General features: G+C 39.7%; 1 protein-coding gene across 1 annotated transcript; it reads right to left on the bottom strand.

Annotated features, from left to right (window-relative positions):
* Window positions 1–753: 753 nt before the first annotated feature.
* Window positions 754–17,633, bottom strand: SDH6 (succinate dehydrogenase subunit). The gene is made up of 3 exons (XM_087701011.1): window positions 17,346–17,633; window positions 17,141–17,243; window positions 754–1,094 (listed from the first exon to the last, which is right to left on the bottom strand). The coding sequence occupies exons 1-3, from the start codon at window positions 17,517–17,519 to the stop codon at window positions 943–945; spliced, it is 429 nt and encodes a 142-aa protein (XP_087557137.1). The 5' UTR covers window positions 17,520–17,633; the 3' UTR covers window positions 754–942.
* Window positions 17,634–20,745: the final 3,112 nt, after the last annotated feature.

Raw genomic sequence — 20,745 nt, 5'->3', positions numbered from 1 at the left:
AGGGTCCAAAGATGTGTAGCCAAAATGTTTAGGTACTCTGTCTTGAAGAAGAGAGGGCTCAAGCCCCGTAAGATTGCTTGGTGGATAACATCTTACGAAACCAGTATTCATTCCTAAGGGACTGACAAGGTATGAACTCCTAGTTGGGGATACATTTTTGAGCCCCTCCAGAAAATTAAGAATAGCATTGTTCATTAGTTGCAAGAGATGTACAACCGGACCATAGTAGGGTCTAGAGATACCCCCCTATAACAAGCAACTTAGCAACTACACTTGGAAACAGTAGGGGCATGAATGCAGTATGAACACATGCATGTTAGGAAAGAATCATGTGAAAACACAGCATAGAAGCAAGGGCAATTGGACACATCTGAAATACGTTACATAGCTGTAAAATCAGGCCATAACTTCATCAGCTTGTAGAGATGTAAACAGATAATTGACAGCAGCAGAATACATGGCAAGAATTTACAAAATTCTTAAAAATTCTGCACAAGCAAAAATAGAAAGGCACAAACAATGCACCTTACAAATTCCCTTGCCCAATATTGTGTAAACCACTCTAGCCTTACCGGAAGAGACTTTAAGCCCTTACTCTAGCTGTAAAATCAAGCCAAAACTTCATCAGCTTGTAGTGATGTAAACCAATCCCTTGCTACTAGGCATGGGAAGGCGGGCAGGCCCAAAAAGAAAGATCAAAGTTTAGTAATAAAGTAACATAGATAATTTTACACAGTAGAACTCACTGCACTGTTTCAGAAAAGGATGATATATTATTGAATATAAGAGAGTCCTAGATCCTTTGCTGCACTATCAATCATCAGTGTTTTGAGGGTTGAAATGGGATCAATCACATCCAAAGACAACCATCCGTGTCCACAGGAAAACTGCTGATACAGTGAAGTATGCAAATTCCAGTTCCAAATGCTTGCAAATCTATTGCTAAGAACCCTCTGTCTTTTGTTTCCACCAATCAAGGAACTTGAGATTTTCGTCCACGCAATCAAATTTATGAAGCCCAAAAGCAACAGTTGCGCCCTCTTGGGTGAGAGACCACCCAATTACTGCACCTGCTGCTAGTGACAGCAAAGCTCCTACAAAGACAAAGAAAATTGAACTCCCATATGCTTTGAACAGAAAATAATATTAAAGCTCTGGTGTTCCCATCATACAAGAATGTTAGAGAGCAGTTTTCTTTGGTCCTCTGCCTTTCAATGCAACCAGGGAGGATATAAAAGCTATAAAGCTATTTATTGACATAAAATGAACTTGCATCAAACACGAATACTAAAAATATCAAATGAAGTACGCAGCAACAACATTGGGTGTTTAAAGAGTGCCTAACGGATTAAATGAGGTTGTACATGTCAACAAGATTTGGGTTTTTAAGGTGCATGCACAGACTACATAAAGCTGATTGAATCCAGAAATCAAGATTTTCCTGCTCTTCACTCTCCTTTTTCAGTTCTGGTTTTTCTACATCCTTTTATATCCTCTCTTCCTTAGGAAACTCACAAGGTATCACTATGCCCTCATTTCAAACTTACATATTGTTTGACATGCAAAATAAATATACCTTAAAGATAGATTGATGAGGATGATACTTTGGCATGTAATACCCTGCAGTTTCTAGAAGACCATGGTCTTGGGTTTAAGAAAAGTAAACATTTCCAAAATTGTTTCACATTCGTTGCAAGAAAAGACCCTGGGTTCACTCAAATTCATGTATCGTAAGGCTCATTGTCTCACCTGAATCCTGATTCCGAAAATTGAACAAAATGGAATCTGGCATGAACTATCTGATATCCAAGTCTGTCAGCAGTTCCCAAGATGATCTACTTGATCAGATGTAGCTGATCCTCAAATACCATTAAGTGGCATTGCCAAGCCTCTTTAAGCCAAGCTTATCCCTTAAAGACAAATACTAATAAATTGGGCAACAGGGACTAAAATAAATGATAATTACTGCCCACTTTGGAGATAAACCATCCACAAGTTTCTTAAAACAGACATCTTTCAGTGACCTCGTAATTCCTTGTTCTCAAACAAAGTTTGTTATTTGTTATATATAGCAAAAGATGCAAACTAACTAATAAGTAAAAGAGTACAATGAATAACTAAATACTTAAAGGAATTTGATCAATATTCCTTGGACTGCCATCCTTATAAGATATGTCTAAAAAGGTGGCAAAATCACCTGTCTGCTGTTTCTTGTCCCTGAGCAACACAGGAGTCCTCCAGATGATCTACTTGGTCAGATGTAGCTGATCCTCAAGTACCATTAAGTGGAATTGCCAAGCCTCTTTAAGCCAAGCTTATCCCTCTAAAGACAAATACTAATAAATTGGGCAACAGGGACTAAATCAATGTGACACTTACTGCCCACTTTGGAGATAAACTATCCACAAGTTTCTTAAAACAAACATCTTTCAGTGACCTCTTAATTCCTTGTTCTCAAACCAAGTTAATTCTTTGTTATATATAGCAAAAGATTAAAACTAACTAATAAGTAAAGGGATACAATGAATAACTAAATACTTAAAGGAATTCAATATATATTCCTTGGACCACCGTCTTTATAAGATATACCAGTAGAAATAGATTATAGAGTCATCCTTGTAAGTCAATGTGTGTATTGGAAGTTTAAACCATCAAATGCATAGTAACAAACTCTACACACTTGAGGTGTGTAACATAACAACAAAGAGTGTTTATAGCCTTGAATCTAGATTGGCAACCCCTCCACCTGTGTGTAGCCTTGAATCTTGATTGGCAATGCCTCTCTATCTTACAATCCACAACTGCCACTCTACAAATATCCCTACACCTTACAATCCAAAATACCACTCTATTGTCAGGGTGCAGCTGGGCAGATATGTACAAGAGGCTGATGTACACTCAGAAAGAAGAATGCTGAGCACTGAATACACTGGGCAGAAATGCAAGGGGCTGTTGTGTAGCTATACACTCAGGCTGTCACCTCACTCTCACTGGTACAGCATAATAGTGAGACCCAGAGAGTGTCATACTGAGTGTCAGCTGCACCAATTCCAATGCATGTATAAACAAGGCTAATGGTCACCTGTGAGGATCATTGTGGCAATCGTCTTGGTGGTGATTAGCAAATGCATCTTCATCTTTTTCTGTTTGTGATGCAGCATGTGAGTCTATCCATGTGCTGTAGTGTGCACAAAATTAAGGCGAGCCAGAGTATTTGTGGCTTGATCAAGGTGAGGACTATTCAAGGCAGATCAAGACGGAGTGAAGAACTGTTTTGGATAGACAATTAGGCAACTTCAAAGATTCGAAGTGCTAGCCAAAGCTTGGGCTCTTGGAGCCAATTCTTGTACAAATCTCTATTTAACTGCTGTACTAAAGATTTGAGGATCTCTTCTGCCTATCTTGTTGTGCATTATGACTAAAAGTCTTACAGTTGGTATTAGGGCCAACTCTTGACAACACGCAAGGAGCAATTGGATCTCAGAATTCAAAAACCTTCGCTTCTCTACAAAAAAGTGAAATTAGCGTCCCCTCTCAAATAGGGTGGTAAATGATCTGATTTACTTCTTGTACAAATCTCTATTTAACTGCTGTACTAAAGATTTGAGGATCTCTTCTGCCTATCTTGGGTTCTTTTCTCTTATATTGAGTTGTGCATTATGACTAAAAGTCTTACAGTTGGTATTAGGGCCAACTCTTGACAACACGCAAGGAGCAATTGGATCTCAGAATTCAAAAACCTTTGCTTCTTCTCTACAAAAAAGTGAAATTAGCATCCCTTCTCAAATAGGGTGGTAGATGATCTGATTTAACACAATTTACAGCAAGCACAAAATTTATTAATCTGAAATTAATATAGTGCCACATTAATCTTGGATAGTCGACACCCAATTGGCCCTTAAACTGGCACCCCTTGTGGTATTCCTTTAGCGTTTATTGCTTGAATTCATAGTACACTCAGATATAGATTGATCTCTGTACAAACTCCATTACATTTGGCTTTCACCAATGACCAGTTGCATCGAGATCCAATTTGCCCCCTGATTTTGACACGAGTTAGGCACAAATTGAATTAGTATACTTACATGAAGGTCAAGTTCAGTGTTGAATGGGTGGACACTATTCTTTGGCCATCTATTGAATGGGCACACACTTCAAGGTGACTGAGAAGCCCTAACTTCTACTATAAATTAGGGTTTGCCTCGTTATTTGAAACACATGCTGGCACAAATTGGGTCTTCTACACTTGATGCAAGTTATCTTAGCTGTAGATGAGCAATCCCTCTCAAATCTATTGTAGTTTCTCAAATTACCAGCAAATCCCCCACTTGCATGAACTGAGATTTGATGGCATGCTTCTCTTGAGATAGCTGAGAAACCCTAATTTCTGCAAAAATTCAGAGTTTACCAGCATATTAGAGCTAAGAAACATCAGATCTACTAAGGGAGAAGAGATGAGCAGAAAATTAGAGAAATTCTCCAATTTTCCCACAACAAAAATGCTCAAACAATAGTTGCCTTTACTATTCCAACCGTAGAAAGCATTGTAGACCACATCTCTTTGTTGTCCCCAATGGCTCAATTTCTCTCTCAGTCGGCCACTCACTTCTCCACCCTCAAATCTGCCCCTAAGCACCCTAGAATGGGAGAGACATGGCAATTATCAAAGCCACACTTGCATGCAGCCCGAAACTGACCCAAACTTGACATCTGGCAAATTTCCATTTTCACTTGGGCCTCCACATGCAAAAGCGAGCTGCCTAGCCCTTTGGCCCTGCCCTCCTTTTTTTAACATTTAATGGTGCCCATCCTCAATTTTAAATTCTTCACATATTTGAACTTAAAAGGAATGAAATTTTTCACATACCTTAGTCTAGGACATTAAACCATTTGAATCTCTAATCCCCATTGAAACATCCCCTTGGAATTCAACCTGCACATGAGACACAACACAAGCCATAGCCACGAATACAAGGAACTGGACTGACCTCAGCAATATCCTCACAGGATCATTTAGTCCTAAGGCCGTGGGACCACCTAAATCAGAACAATCAGTTCACCTTGTCCCAATCGGAATGAAACTTTTTACAAACCTCAATCTAGGACATTAAAACATTTGAATTTCTAATCCCCATTGAAACATCCCCTAGAATTCAACCTGCACATGAGACACAACACAAGTCATATCCACAAATATAAGGATTTGGATTGACCTCAGCAATATCCTCAAAGATGAACTGGATTGTCCTCATCAATCTCCTCATAGATGAAGGGGGGAAAACGACTCTTCAACAAACATACCCACTCCTAAGTAGCCTCCATCTCCAAGCGGGCTTTCCACTTGACCAAAAGCTCAAAATAAACAGTAGGTTGGGATCATTTAGTCCTAAGGTCCTAGAACCACCTAAATCGGAACAATCAATTCACCTTGTCCCAATCAGAATGAAACTTTTCACAAACCTTAAGTCTAGGACATTAAACCATTCAAATCTCTAATCCCTATTGAAACATCCCCCCAGGATTCAACCTACACATGAGCCACAACATAAGCCATATCCACAAATATAAGGAACCGAACTGACCTCCAAGTGATAGAACCAAACGGTCTCATCCTTGAGCTTGGGAGCTAACAACACTCCAAGTCATGACCGCATCCCAAGGGTTGGCATCCCATTCCACTAGCCCACACCATCTCAATGTATGGATGCATGGATCACTAGACCAAGTGTCACCAAGTGGTGATGCTTTTTACAGTAGCTTTCCTTATTTACTTAAATAAATATTTTATTTTTCTTTTCTTTAGTTGATGTTGCTTTGAATGAGTGGGATGAGCATGAGACAAAGGAGGCCAAAACCATGCAGCACTTGTGCCTTAATGAGCAGTTTTGACAAAAAGTCTATGTTGTTGTCATTGTCATGACTCCCTTTTATAGAGTCTTTACATATAAGTGATTGCAAGGGGTCCAGCATGGGCCTTCTCGTTCACTTCTTTAGAGAAGCATTGGTGGAGGCACGTGCTTATACAATGATCACAGAGACATGGTGTGGATATGTTTTCAAGATAGCAGAGAGGAGATGGGCATGGATGCATAAGCCCATCCATTCTATTGCCACATTGGTACATCCGGTCTACAAGTCGCCCGCGGTCATGGATAATAGAGAGTTCCGTTCGGACCCAACTTGCTTATTTGACTCATATAGTCCCTGTGGATGTCCACATAACAATGTTGGAGAAGCTAGGATGCTATACAGATCAGAGAGAGCATATAGCTTTTGCTTCTCCCACTTATTGGAGGAGAGAGTCACTTGTGAAGGCTTCATTTTGGTGGCAAAACTTGGGATACGCATTGGAGAGCCTTCAGCCCTTAGCCATTAGGGTCCTTGTCCAGGATTTCTCTTTAGGTGCGTGTGAGAGAAACTGGAGTGTCTATTCTCACATTCACACAAAGATTCACAATCGGCTTAATGCACAACAGATAGAGCGGCTAGTCTATTGCCACACTAACTTACGCATGATGAGGGCTATGATGAGCATAGATAGTCCGAAGTAGATCAAGTTTAAATACTTAATCATAAAATTTAAAATTTATTGTTTTAAACTTTAAATTTTGAAGTTTATAGTTTACAATTCAAACTTTAGCATTTACAATCTTACATGCATTGTGTAGATAAATGTTGATACATTCATATTGATGGGTGACACTCTTCCGAGTGTACAACAAGAGGTGGATGAGGAGGAGATGATTTTATAGAGAGCTTATAACAGTAGATACTCGTGACACTCGCAATCAGCACGCTCGTGGGCAAGGCATTTCAGTAGGTGGTAGCAGGAGCATGGTCATTCAACGCCCTTCAACATCGAGGAGGGGTGGTTCAAGTGGCTTGCAGACATATGTAAGGCGGGGCTCTAGTAGCTCACATCCTATGCCTCATGATGACAATCCCTCCTTACCTACACTGCTGCCACCTAGGGAGCCATCATTTGATGGTAATAATAACCTCATCAATGAGGATGAGTATGAGTGTGTCTCATCATCCCATGCCGAGGAGTCGTCTTCAAACTCTCTTGATGAGCACTCACATGGTTTTGATGATGATAATGATGATAATGATGATGATGATGATGGTGATGCCTTATCATAGATTCATAGATCTCTCTCTTTTTTGTATCCACATACATGATACCACTATGATACACTAGAGTGTAGTTGTATTGCATGTTTTACGCACCCCATACGACCGCGATGGTCAACCTCACGTATTCATCTTATTTTGTAATGAAATGGCTATTTCCAATTTAAACATGTATTCTATCATTTAATGATTTATGGTTTTTTTTCAAATCATGTTGAGTTTTTTTTGTACTAATATTATACTGTACCTTATAAAATCATAAGATGCCATTTAGTACCGTATTTTATCGTACCATATTGTATCGTACCTTTCGTAGCTAACAACTATAGGATTGCCAAAGCTTCCTAGGCTCCTAGATTCCTCTTGAACTAAGAGCAAGATCTTATCAAAGTAAAGGTACGTTTTGGCAACGCCCCTTCGGAGAAAAATGGAAATCAATTGATATTTCAAAAAAGAATAAGGCATTAATTTCACATATTCAAGTAAGGGCATCGACAACCATATTAGTTACATCCTTTTTATAATGAATCTCAAAGTCACATTCTTGCATAAGCTCCGTCCATCTCACCTTGCGGCCATAGAGATCGGATTGATCATAAATGTATTTTAATAAATGATGGTCAGTCCAAACGATAAACCAAGTGCCATACAATTAATGATGTCATACTTTAAGCACATGGATAAGCACCAGTGATTCCTTCTCTCGAGGGAATAACGCGTTTGGGCATCATTGAGCTTATGGCTCTTGAATGGAATAGGTCAACCATCTTAATAAAGAAAAACATCTATAGCACAACTACTCATATCTGTATGAACCTCAAAAGGTTTATTCAGATCGATAACCTACAATATTGATATTGTGATAATAAGTTGTTTCAATGTTTGAAAACCTTGATTGAGTTCAATGATCCAAACAACTAGCTGACTAATGTGCCTTTTCAATTAAACAAATATAAGTAAAAATATTTGGATTTTAAAAATGCCTACTAAATTCCAAAGCTGATATCGTATGTACATTAGTTTCTTTTGTGATTCCGAAGGGTGAATACCCTTCGATCACATGATAATGACCAATAAGTTGTTTCAATGTTTAAAAACATTAATCAAGTTCACTGATCCAAACAACTAGCTGACTAATGTGCCTTTTCAATGAAACAAATATAAGTAGCAATATTTGGATTTTAAAAATGCCTCAAAAGAAAGCACACTAGTTTTGTACTCAACGTACAAAGAGAAATATTTATCAAACAACTATAGCATGCCAAGAATGACATCGGCATGGTTAAGGATGCTTAGTCAAAAGTCCGTACACTAGCTCAAGGTATCACTAAATTCAAATATACAAACTCCGTACAATCTAATCCCAATGATCCACACTAGGGCCCGTCGCATAATGGACACGATAAGCTCAATTAGCATGTACTATATGGAGCTATAATTTATGTACCAACCGAGGAAAAAGAAATTGTAAGTATAGCCATTATCAAACAAAATTACAACTTCTTGGTCATTAATATACCCAATGACCTTTCAAAGATCATACATGCCTATTAACCTAAGCTTTGAACATGATCCTTCAATATGATTATTAGTAATATGTATTAGCCTTAGTCTTGTGTGGTTCATAAAGTTTGTTTTGTAATGAGTCTAAAATGTCATGGGACAAGTAGTTTATGTGGTTACAAGAGGTGTGGCCTGAAAGAGGGCATTATTCTCTTCTTGTCTTGCTACCCATGACTGTAAGAGATTAGAGTTTTATGCTGAAATCAAGAATATGACATATTGTGTCCTACTTTCCATAATCTATTCTTGAGTATTCTCTATCTTCTTTCTATTGTATGCTGCCATAAATCTTATGCAGCCTCTATCTTGTCTATTATGTTGGTATTTTGGTCTATGTTCTTCTTTCCTAAAGCAATAGTACAAATTTGCTGCAGTATCTACAACAGCAATGCAGTCCGATTATGCATTTTGTATAGACTTAAGGTCATAATACTTTGGCGATCTAGGCTATGCTTCCCTATATTTCTAGTTTGAAGCCGTGGTACATTCTTTCAAGCGGGATGATACAGTTTGAGGGACTATATATGTTAAAGAATTATCATTACCCATCAAATGTTATTTTGGCAAGAAGCAAGCCTAAAGAACATAGGCAAAGCAAGAAAATCTGCAACCTTAGATGCGGAAGAGGAACCAATACCTCTTATCCAAAATTAGACTACTCCTCATCACAGACTTATGTGGTGGTAGCAAAGAACTATCAAACTTTTAATCCCTTACCTCCATTGAAGAATCCAAAGAGGCAACCCATAATAAATCCAAATCGACCAATCAACCCTGAGGCTAGGGCTTCTAAATTTTTTGGAAAGAAGATGAAAGATCCGGACTGCCATGTGCCTCACTCAATTCAAGACAAGATGGCTTGCAAGTGGCTTTAATAACTTGTATGGGGATCAAGCCAAACGTCAACAATTTGATACAAGCTTTGAGGGGAAAGCTATTGATTGGTATAGTATATAATATTGGTCATTTCATTGCCTATGATGCACTCAAAAATGCATTTTTAAGTAGATTTTGAAAGGATAAAACGGAACTTGGTTACAAAAGGACATGGTGGACAAGAGGTGCACCATGCGCACATCCTTTCTACCTAGAGTCATCATTGCAGCCACGTGAAACTGTCAAAGAATACCTTCTCCAAAAGGGATGTCTTTGGCACACACGCAAGCTGCTCCCTACGTCTCAAAGACATGAGATTTTGATACTTTGCTTAGCATTTGATTAAGTCTTAATCAAATGTACAAATGTAAGCTGCACATGAGATGTGCAAGTTAGTTATTTCACAACTGAAGTCAATGGGTGTCATATGCAAAAGTTGTAATAAGTTATACTTGACACGTACTAAGTGGTACTTGGTATCAAATTTTGGCTTAGAAGACTTTATTAGCCCACCACTAATGTCAGTGGTGACATTAGGAACTAGGCATTATTTAAATAACTAGTGCTAGTTAATGGGCTGATAAATGCTCAGGATTACTTGGATGACAAATTGGCCTAGCCAATTTAGCATTATGTTTCTAGTCTTAAGGAAAAAATTACAGCAACCTATGATTTAGCCTAGGGTTTTGAATCATACCTCACTCATACTTTCATACCCATACACGTATGAAAGTATGAAACGTATGTTATCAACTATGCATTGGAGCTTGTCAAGGAGCTGCCCCTAGCTGATCTGGAGGCACATGACAGCCCTTGTAGGCTCTCTACATGAAAGTGAGAGTAACTGTGGGTTCCACAAGGGCATGCAACTACATGTGGGGGTCTTGTTGTGAATGGTGGGCTGCATTAAATCAACCATTTACTGCCTAGCAGCATTAAATTTCAGCATATTTTAGCAATGAAACTCAGTCAATTTTCAATAAGGAGTCATGAACAAGATGAGGAGTTGAGACAAAATGTAAATCCAAGACTCTAGTCACAAGTAATTCCAAGATCCAATTTCATATATAAGATTGAAAACATGTACAATGGATAAAAAAAGAAGCTAGCTACAATGATGGATCATGATTCATGGATTATGGTATGGCAAGTCACAAGTCCCAAGTGGTTAGTACAAAATGTAGTAGATACAAAAAGAAACTGAAGGCTAAGACTCAAGATGAGATGTGTGTTTTGCGAAGGCTTCATAAAGAGACTTAGGCATTGTGATAGGGATAAGGAATATAGAGATATAGGTAGATGCAAGGGAAGCGAAAGAAAAGGATGTAAAGAAAGAGGAAATAGAAATAGAGCTACACATAGGGGATAAGACACAAGAGGAAGAGAAGATGGAGAGGTGGAGAGAAGTGGACAAGATCCGAGAGAGAAAAGTGGAGGACCTTATAAGAGAGAGGTAGAAGAAGAGGAGGTGGTAAATGAGATGCAATACCAAGAGGATGCAATTGAAGAATTTCTACTGCTAGACCCTCGGCATTGCAAGAGCACAATGTACTATAATCCATATATTTTTTGTAAATTAAAATGATGACTCATGCAGAAGTCTCTCTGCTGGTTGACGCGATGAAGCTCTATTGCAACTAGCTCCGAACCTCTCTCTCTCTCTCTCTCTCTCTCTCTCTCTCTCTCTCCACACGTCATCAATCATGACTCTAACCCTCTTTCCAACTAGCAATCCATGCACTCTAACTAAATCATATGGCCCAAAAGTAGGCTGCCACATAGAAGTTGACATACAACACCTGTGTTGTACATCCTTGTGCAAAACCTCTAAAGATTTATACTTTTCATGCTCCTTTAATTCTAGGGTCTGCACTACATGGATTTTCTTTTCTTTTCCCTTGCCCTTGTCCTTATCCTTTCCTTTATCTTCCCCCTTTTTCCTTTGAGGGCAATTCCAGGCAGCATGGTTAGGGGATAGGCAATTGAAACACAACCTTTCTTTTTTGGCCTTATCAAAGTCATCTTGACTTAACTTTGGCCTTACATATTGTTTCTTTTCAAAAGGTTGTTTCTTGCCCTTAAGAAATGGCATTTTCCTTTTAAATTTGCCTACAAATTTTGAGGTTCCCAATTCTTTAGACTTGGGCTCCGTATCAGTGAGACTAGTGAGTGTACCTGGACGCGTACTATCTTCATTGATTAATGCAAATTTAATTGCCTCTTCAAGCGTCTTAGATGAACTCCTTTTCACTTCCTTTTTACAGGCCTTATCTAGTTCCCTAATGAATCCTCGTCTTTTGAAATTCATCTATTCCTTCCAATTTGAGGATTATCTAACGATATTCCTCCAGATATATCAACAAGGGTCTTCCCTTTTGTCTGACATAATCCCAATCTTCCCAATTTCTTTCCATTTCATTTTCAAGAAGGAATTCTTTCAAAAAGACTGATTCAAATTGAGCCCAAGTTTCAGGTATTTTATTTGCCTCCTTTAAAGTTCGCCACCATTTATACACCTTTGGCCCCAAAGTTAAACTGGCCTCCAACGCTTGGAGATGTGGTGGAGTATTTTTAAGTTTGTGCAAATCCTCCCATTTTTGGAGAAAATTAAAGATAGTGTCTTTATTTCTATCTTTTTCCTCCCTGTAAAACTGAGGGGGTTTCATATCTTTTAAAACTGGATTATCCCTCAACTTTTGGAGGAGCTCTTTAGGTTCTCGCATAGTCATATCCAAATCTTTCGATGAAGATGGAATATCCGAGGTTTCTAACCTATTTTTATCCCTTTCTAATAATAAAGTTAATTGAGATTTTATTTCGGTGAGTGTTTGAGTTAAAAATTCCATTTGAACCCCCTGTGCCTCCACACGAGCAGTTAGATCATCAAATTGTTCCCATGTGGCAAAAAAATTATTCCCATTGCTCTTCTTGTATCTCTGTTTCATGGGGATCTACCATAGGGTGGTCCCCAGAACTAGAACCCTCAATTACTCCCTCTCTCCCTTTCCCCTCTATTAATACATTGGAATTGGAAAGCAAATATAAGAAATTTGCGTACAAAGTGAAGTACTTCCTTGGTTATAGTGATAGGGCAATTGTTGATGGCTTTTAGTAATAACCCCGAAGAGAGAGGAATAGTTTGTCTTTCCCAAACTGAGCCAGTCACGTTGACAATAAAGCTTATTGGCAGGAACACCGAATAAGGAAGGGCCTAAACACACCCCCTCCCTAAACGGGTCACATGAACCAGCTATACCCCTGTTACGACTGGTGACAGGTTTTACTGCCGTTCGATTGCTGCGCTTCCCGAAATGCTGCCGTTCGATTGTTGCGCCTCACGAAATCAATCGTGTATGACAAGATACGGGCCAGTGTGACGTATGACGTGTGGGCACCATCTTCTCAAAACTGGTACCCGTATGACATGTGGGGCACCGTCTTCTCGCCTGACCCGTGTGACGTGTGACGTGTGGGCGCCGAAGAAAGCCTTCGTGGGAAACAGGCGAAAGCAGGATCCAGCGGCTCTAATACCAGTGAAACATGTAACGAGACTGAAAAAGAGCCGAATCATTCGTCTAACGACGTGAAACCAAACTGACAATCTTGAAAACAGTGGCATGAGACGTCTGTTTCTCCTCCCAACCTCGCCTAGATAGTTGTTGGCACCTCCCTTCTCGTTTCCTCTGCCAGCCGTCCACTTCAGGTGAGTCCTACTATTCTCGGACTCTCTAACTCTCTAGACTCCCCTAGACCTTGTTCGGTGCCGGAGAAAGCCTTCGTGGGAAACAGGCGAAAGCAAGACCCGGCAGCTCTGATACCAGTGAAACGTGTAACCAGACTCAAGAAGAAGACGACATGAAACCAGACTAACGATCTTGAAAACAGTGGCACGAGACGTTCATTTCTCCTCCCAACCTCGCCTAGATAGTTGTTGGTACCTCCCTTCTCGTTTCCTTTGCCAGCCGTCCACTTCAGGTGAGTCCTACTATTCTCGGACTCTCTAACTCTCTAGGCTCCCCTAGACCCCGTTCGGGTGCCCAAGGCCCCCGGACGGTCATCCCTCGCGTCTGTTTCCCATAATTTACCTTATTAATGTAACAGCTGTAGACATATCTTCTTGAGCCAAATCTCTCCCACTGACACCTGGAAATAAGTGTAGGGTAGGCTGCCAAGTGGACCTAAATAGACAAAAAAATGCAATAAAATAATGTCATTGGCTAGCAAAAACTCGCCAACCTCATCAGAAAACTACTGACTACAACATAAATGAATAGAATAATCAGCAATCAGTCCTCTAGTTGCCATGTGGCACCTTTACCTGCCTGACAAACTGCCCATACGCTGTGTCTATTGAAAATGCCTGCTGACTGATAGAAATAATGAATAATGCCCTCCAAGAGTACCTCTGAGAGAATTGACTGCACCAATGGTAACATGAGAAATGTTAGTCCAAGGGATGAATAATCTCTAACACATTAAAAGTTGTTAGAGAGGCATATGAGATGGGCAAGCTTTCTCAGATTGTATACATTAATGGGAAAAAGAATGTAGTGGCTGATGTAGTATCACCTAAGCCTCAATTTTATCAACTGTCAGCATGGTTTACCACACTAAGTTGGATGCCATGAGAGGTCAATATGCTGTTGATTCATTCTTTGGGAATGTATACGACCAACTTTGCAATGGCGAAAGGCATGAGCACTTTATGCTTAGAGAGGGTTTTCTAATAATGCATGGACAACTGTGTCACAAAGTAGTTAAGAGCCAAGGTGATGACTGAGAGTCATGCTCCTAAGCCTCAATTTTATCAACTGTCAACATGGTTTACCACACTAAGTTGGATGCCATGAGAGGTCAATATGTATTAGAGATCAGCGCCTGTACGGGACTGCACAGTGACTGTGCAATCGGACTGCCACGTGGCAGTCCGACTGACTGCAGTCCAGTCGGCTGCATTTAATGCAGCCGACCTGCCTTGGTTTTCGCCCAGTTTCCTGGCTATAAATAGCCGAGGACTTCAGCAGTCTCTACACTTCTCTGCTCGCAGATTACAGACTGGTGGCACGCGCAGATTCCGTCTCTGTTCGCAGATGTCAGACAGGAGACAGTGCAAACTGCAGCGGACTTCGAGGTGAACAACAGGTTGCATCGTCGAGGTGGAGACACGCAGTCCAGCGCACTGCGCCCGTGTATATATCTGTATATCTTTGTATTCAGCACACTTTATACAGCAGATCTTCATCTTCCACTGTCTCTTTCTCTCTCTTCTCTCTCTGCGTTCTCTCTGTCCTACGCTTCCGCACCGCTGCACTCTGACATGGTATCAGAGTAGTGTTAGAGGGCTAACTGAGCGCAGAACCAACCTGAAGAGGAATTTCTATCGCGACACAAATTTGCGTTTTCAGCGTTTGAGGGCAGGCAGGAGGGCTGTGCCTCGGAATAAGGCTGAAGCGAGCGTGGGCGCGCAGGAAAGGAGTCCAGGTGGTGGATTTGCTGCTGTTTACTGCTGTTTGACGAGGAGGAAGTTTGAGTTTTCAGCTTTCAAGTGCAGGTTTTGCTTTTTCATCGCCTCCGGCGGATGAAGAAGTTTCAGGATGCGGAAGAGTCTTAGCAGGCTGAGTTTTCACAGTCAAAGGGGGCTGCTTTTGCGTTTGTGAAGGCATTACAAGTAAAGATGTCTATAGAGATTGACTTGGAGTTCCAGACGATTATGGACCGGAAGGTGCCTGTCTTACCGGCTCTTCCCACAGATCAGAAGCTCGATGGCAACAACTACCGCATCTGGCGCGTCATGATGTTGGCCACCCTTGAGTCCTATGATTTGGCGGAGCTTGTACAGGAGGAGATCGACCGGCCCTCGATAAGAGATGAGTCCAAACTCTCTTCTGATGCTCGTGCGGAGTTGGCCAAGGCTCAGTCTCACTGGGACAAACGTATTTTCTTCATAAATAGCACCTCCGCTCCTTAGTGATGGATCTTAGATATATTTAGCATACATTTAAGATATTGTAGTTGACAGTATGTTTGCCAAGAAATCACTATTCACTATACTAGTCATTATGTTTGGTATACATATAGTATGGTTTATTATCAGCACTCTAGAACTCTACATTTGCATCACTTTATCCTCGGTGTACCATTAATTATAATCAACATTGGATCATTGGTTTTCTATCATTACAAATAATTTATCTTGTATTGATTTGCAGCAAACGGTCATTAGTTTTCAATGGTATTTGACTGATTGTATGGACAGCAACATGTGCTATGATGCCATTGATGTTTCAGCCGTAATTTATGTTTGGTTTATGCTATACTATGGTTTGGCTTTGCAAATAAGTTGAGCTCATGAGTAATGAATGCATCCCATGATATTCTAGCAATGCTTTTGAGATTCTCGATGAGTCTTATGCTATGTTATACTCGCTGATAATTTTCGGAATGTGTTTGGCAATAGCATGGTTTTGCAACAATAACATGGTTTGGCAATGGCCAATGTTGTTTTTACTATGATAAGGCTAACCAACGTTTGGTGCAACACATTCTGAAAATTTAATGGCATGGCACACTAATTAAAACATTAAGGTTGATCACATTAATGAATGGGAAAAAAAACAATTGAATTCGACAATAAGAGTGTTGCCTGCAAATTGGGTGGCAACTGCATGAATTCCAAAGTGCATACAAAATGGGGCCGATGGCGACATATATGGATCATAGTGGCAACCATCTTGGTGGCAATTGGTAGATGCATCTTCTTCTATTCTCACTAAGTTGCGAGGAGCAATAAACTCTATCCACATGTTGAAGTGCACTCACAATCGAGGGGAGCCGGAGTGTTCGAAGCTTGATCGAGATGAAGACTATTGAAGGTGGATTGAGATAGAATGAAGAGCTGCCCAAGATAGGAAAATTAGACGACTGTGAGGATTCAAAGTGTCATCAGAGCTTGGGTCTCGTAGCCAATTCTTGTGTAAATCTCTATTTGATTGTTGTAATAAGACTTCAGGATCTCTTCCACCTATCTTGGGTTCTCTTCCCTTTTGTTGAGTTGTGCATTAGAACTATGAATCTTACATTGACATTTCCATAGTATCAAAGCAGAGAAGCTCCAAGAGCTGAAGATCCTTTCCCCTCATGAAGAATGAAGATTGGCTTTCTAGAACACAATGACACCTTCTCAGATGTCTTCATCCATATGATTGGCTAAGCAATCTCCCTTAGAGCCTTTGCCATCAACTCCGAGGGATTGATGCTTTGAATAGACTTCCGTAAATGAAAGGGTGGATCTTCCTCGAGCCAAAGACCCCCTATCAACCAAAATATACCTTCCCAATGTTAAACTGAGTTGGGCAACAAGAGCACTGTATTAGTTCCACGTTTTACAACCCATCTACTCTCCTTGATCTATATTTCACCACGTTCAGTGAAGGCGTGAGGTCATGCATCACACCTCTTTGACCAGTTGACCAAATTCTAAAATCATATTCGCTCAAAACAAGAGTCACATTTCACTGTTGTTAAATAGACACAAAAGACGATGAACATAAGAAATCAAAGGAAGCACCGTGAGGGCTTCTGGAATACTTCCAAGACACGGCCGTAAACGTAAGTGCTCCAACCGCAGCTCCACCTGCGGAGATTTTTGCGGCCTGCCTGATGAGCTTCACCTGCGATCATGCACCAACTCCTGTGTAAGGGACACGGGAACCCTAGCCCAAATGATAACTAAGTGTGACGAGTTGGTGGGGTGTAACAAGAGTGTGTAATACTCTGGGTCCATGGACAGGGTCGCTATGAATAAACTCCTCAATATCTTCTTCCGACCATGGCTTTAAGGGATGATCTCTGTCCTTGCTTATGCTCCCGATCTTGTAAAAGAGGGCGAGCTTCTCTCGCCATGCAGCCTTGTCGATCGCCCACCAGGGTTTCGTGTTTTCTCCCATAAGACCTCCGGTCGTCTCTACCCTCGCCTGAACAAAGAAGCCTGCTCTCACCTATCCCGAACGGGGTAACACAGGTGATAGTCCGGAAAAGAGAAGTAATTTAAGTGCGGATTCTATTTTCTGAGGGTTTGGTTTTTTATCTGCACACGATTAATGCACGAGTATTATAAACCATGGCGTATATCAAGCACCCATGCATACAATGGTGTCAGCCCTATGTGTATGTTGTTATTTAATGTTTACTAGCGTTCTACACGTGCTTCGCGTGCATAGAACGCTAGGCCACTTCGCGGTAATTTCGCTTGCCGCTTCAAGTGCGGATTCTATTTTCTGAAGGTTTGGTTTTTTATCTGCACACAATTAATGCACGAGTATTATAAACCATGGCGTATATCAAGGACCCATGCATACAATGGTGTCCGCCCTATGTGTATGTTGTTATTTAATGCTTACTAACGTTCTACGCGCGCTTCGCGTGCACAGAACACTAGGCCATTTCGCGGCAACTTCATTGCCTTCAAGCGGCAAGCGAAGTTTCGCTCAACAAAATCCATTTCTCATCTTTCTCTCTTCTCTTTTTTCTCTCTCTCCCCCAAATTCCCTATGTTTAAATTTTCTTTTTCTCTTTCTCTCTCTTTCTTTGTCTTCTATTTTAGTTTATTTTTTCTTTTCTCCTGATTCTCTCTCTCTCTCTCTCTCTCTCTCTCTCTCTCTCTCTCTCTCTCCTTCTATTCTCCCCCCTCTCCTCTCCCTCTCCTCTTTTTTCCTTTTTTTTCTTCTTCTTCTCTTTCTCTCTCTCTCTCTCTCTCTCTCTTCATTCTCTTTTTAAATTTTTTCTTTTCTCTCTCTCTCTCTTTCCTTTTCTTCTTTCTCTCTCTCTCTCTCCTCTCTTTACCTTCTCTTTCTCCTCTATTTTTTATTCTCTCTCTTTTTAAATTTTATATTTTCTCTCTTTACATATTCTCTCTTCTTCTTCTTCTTCTTTCACTTTCTTTCCCCTCTCCGCAGTCTCTCTTAAAATATGTAAATTTTATATTTTTTCTATATATAATTCTCTCTTTATGTTTATATTCTCTCTCTTTTTCTCCTCTCTCTCTTTCTCTCTCTTCGCCCCCCTTTCTTCTTCTCCCATTTCTCCTAATTTTCCTTTTTTTCTTCTTTCCCTCTCTCCCTTTTAAATTTTATATTTTTCTTCTCTCTTTCTCTCTCTTTTAAATTTGATCTTCTCTCTCTCTCTCTCTCTCTTTTCCTTCCTCTCTCTCAAAAAATATTTAAATTTTAAAAAGAATTTTCTATTTTTTCATCTCTCTTCCTCTTTTCCTCTTTCTTCTTCTTCTTCTCTCTCTCTCTCCCCTCTCCTCTCCTTTCCTTCTCTCTCCTCTTTTTTCTTTTTTTAAATCTCTTTATTTTTTTTATTTTCTCTTTCTTTTAAATTTTATATTTCCTCTCTTTATAATTCTCTCTATGTTCAAATTCTCTCTCTTCTTCTTCTTATTTTCTCTCTCTCATTTTCTTCTCTCTATCTATGTCCCCCCTCTCTCATCTTTTTTCTTTTTCTCTCTCTCTCTCTCTTAAATTTTATATTTCCTCTCACTATAATTCTCTCTATGTTCAAATTCTCTCTCTTCTTCTTCTTATTTTCTCTCTCTCATTTTCTTCTCTCTGTCTATGTCCCCCCTCTCTCATCTTTTTTCTTTTTCTCTCTCTCTCTCTCTCTTAAATTTTATATCTCCTCTCTCTATAATTCTCTTTCTCTCTGTTCCCCCTCTCTCTCTCCCTCCCTCTCTTTTTTTTGCTCTTTATATATTTATCTCTCTCTCCTTGTTTTAATTAAAAATAAAGTTTCTTTTTTTAATTTTATTTTTCTTTTCTCTTTCTTTTAGATTTTATCTTTCTTTTCTCTATGATTTTCTCTCTATTTTCAAATTCTTTCTCTATAATTCTCTCTATATAATTCTTCTTATTTTCTCTCTCTCATTTTCTTTTCTTTGTCTCTCTTCCCCTCTCTCCTCTTTTTTCCTTTTTTCTTTTTTTCACTCACTTTCTCTTAAATTTTATATTTCCTCTCTCTATAATTCTCTCATTGTATTTAAATTCTCTCTTTTTTTATTTTCTCTCTCTCATTTTCTTCTCTCTGTCTCTCTCCTCTCTTAATATTATATTATTTTAGCTATAGGTTTGGAAAGCCCCGAACCTTCAGAGGGCTTCTCGAACCTACCTCCTTTTCAAAACCTCCTTTTCTTAATCAAAACCCCTTCCCCTCCTCTTTTTCTCACGTGCAATATCTCATTTTCTCTTCCCCTTCCCTTTTTTCATTAAAGCCTTCTCTCTCCCCTCACCTCTCTTTTTTAAATTAAAACCCCTTCCCCTCTCTCTCACTTATAATCTCTCTCTTTCTTTTCCCCATCCATTTTTTTTATTAAATTCTTCCCCTCTCCCCCCTCTCTCTCATGTGTAGAGCAAGGTTCTCTCTCTCTCTCTCTCTCTCTCTCTCTCTCTCTCTCTCTCTCTCTCTCTCTCTCTCTGTGTTAGATTAAACTTTTTAATTTAAACTTTTCTTTAATTAAACATTTTAAAAGCTTTTTCTAATTTAAAGTTTTTCGAAAATATGTTTTCATACATTTTGAGAAGGAGATAGAATAAAAGAGAGAGAGAGAGAGAGAGAGAGAGAGAGAGAAGAAGAAGAAGAAGAAGAATGATAAAAAGAAGGGGGAGAAAGAGGAAAGAGAATAGTCTTTTTTAATTAAACATTTTTCTTCTACCTCTCCCCCCTCTCTCTCATGCGCAAGGCCTAGGTTCTCTCTCTCTCTCTTTCTCTCAAAGAGAGACAGGGAGAGCAAAAAAAAGAAGAGGAAAGGGAGGGAGGGAGAGAGATGGGGAACAGAGAGAAAGAGAATTATAGAGAGATGAAATATAAAATTTAAGAGAGAGAGAGAGAGAGAGGAAAAAAAAGGAAAAGAGAGGAGAGAGGGGGAGAGAGACATAGAGAAGAAAATAAGAGAGAGAAAATAAGAAGAAGAAGAGAAAGAATTTAAACACAATGAGAGAATTATAGAGAGGAAACATAAATTTAAGAGCGAGAGTGAGTGAAGAAAAGAAAAAAGAAAAAGAGAGGAGAGAGGGGGGAGAGAGACAAAGAAAAGAAAATGAGAGAGGGGGGAAGAAGAAAAGAAGTTGGGTGCTTCAAGTTCAAGGATAGACTTATTAAGAGCTTGCATTATTTAAA

The sequence above is a fragment of the Lygodium microphyllum genome, chromosome 19, assembly GCF_053477565.2.
Source record: "Lygodium microphyllum isolate KBCC chromosome 19, Lygodium_microphyllum_v1.1.10, whole genome shotgun sequence".
NCBI classification, from domain to species: Eukaryota; Viridiplantae; Streptophyta; class Polypodiopsida; order Schizaeales; family Lygodiaceae; genus Lygodium; species Lygodium microphyllum.
This window is presented reverse-complemented; position numbering and strand designations above follow the sequence as displayed.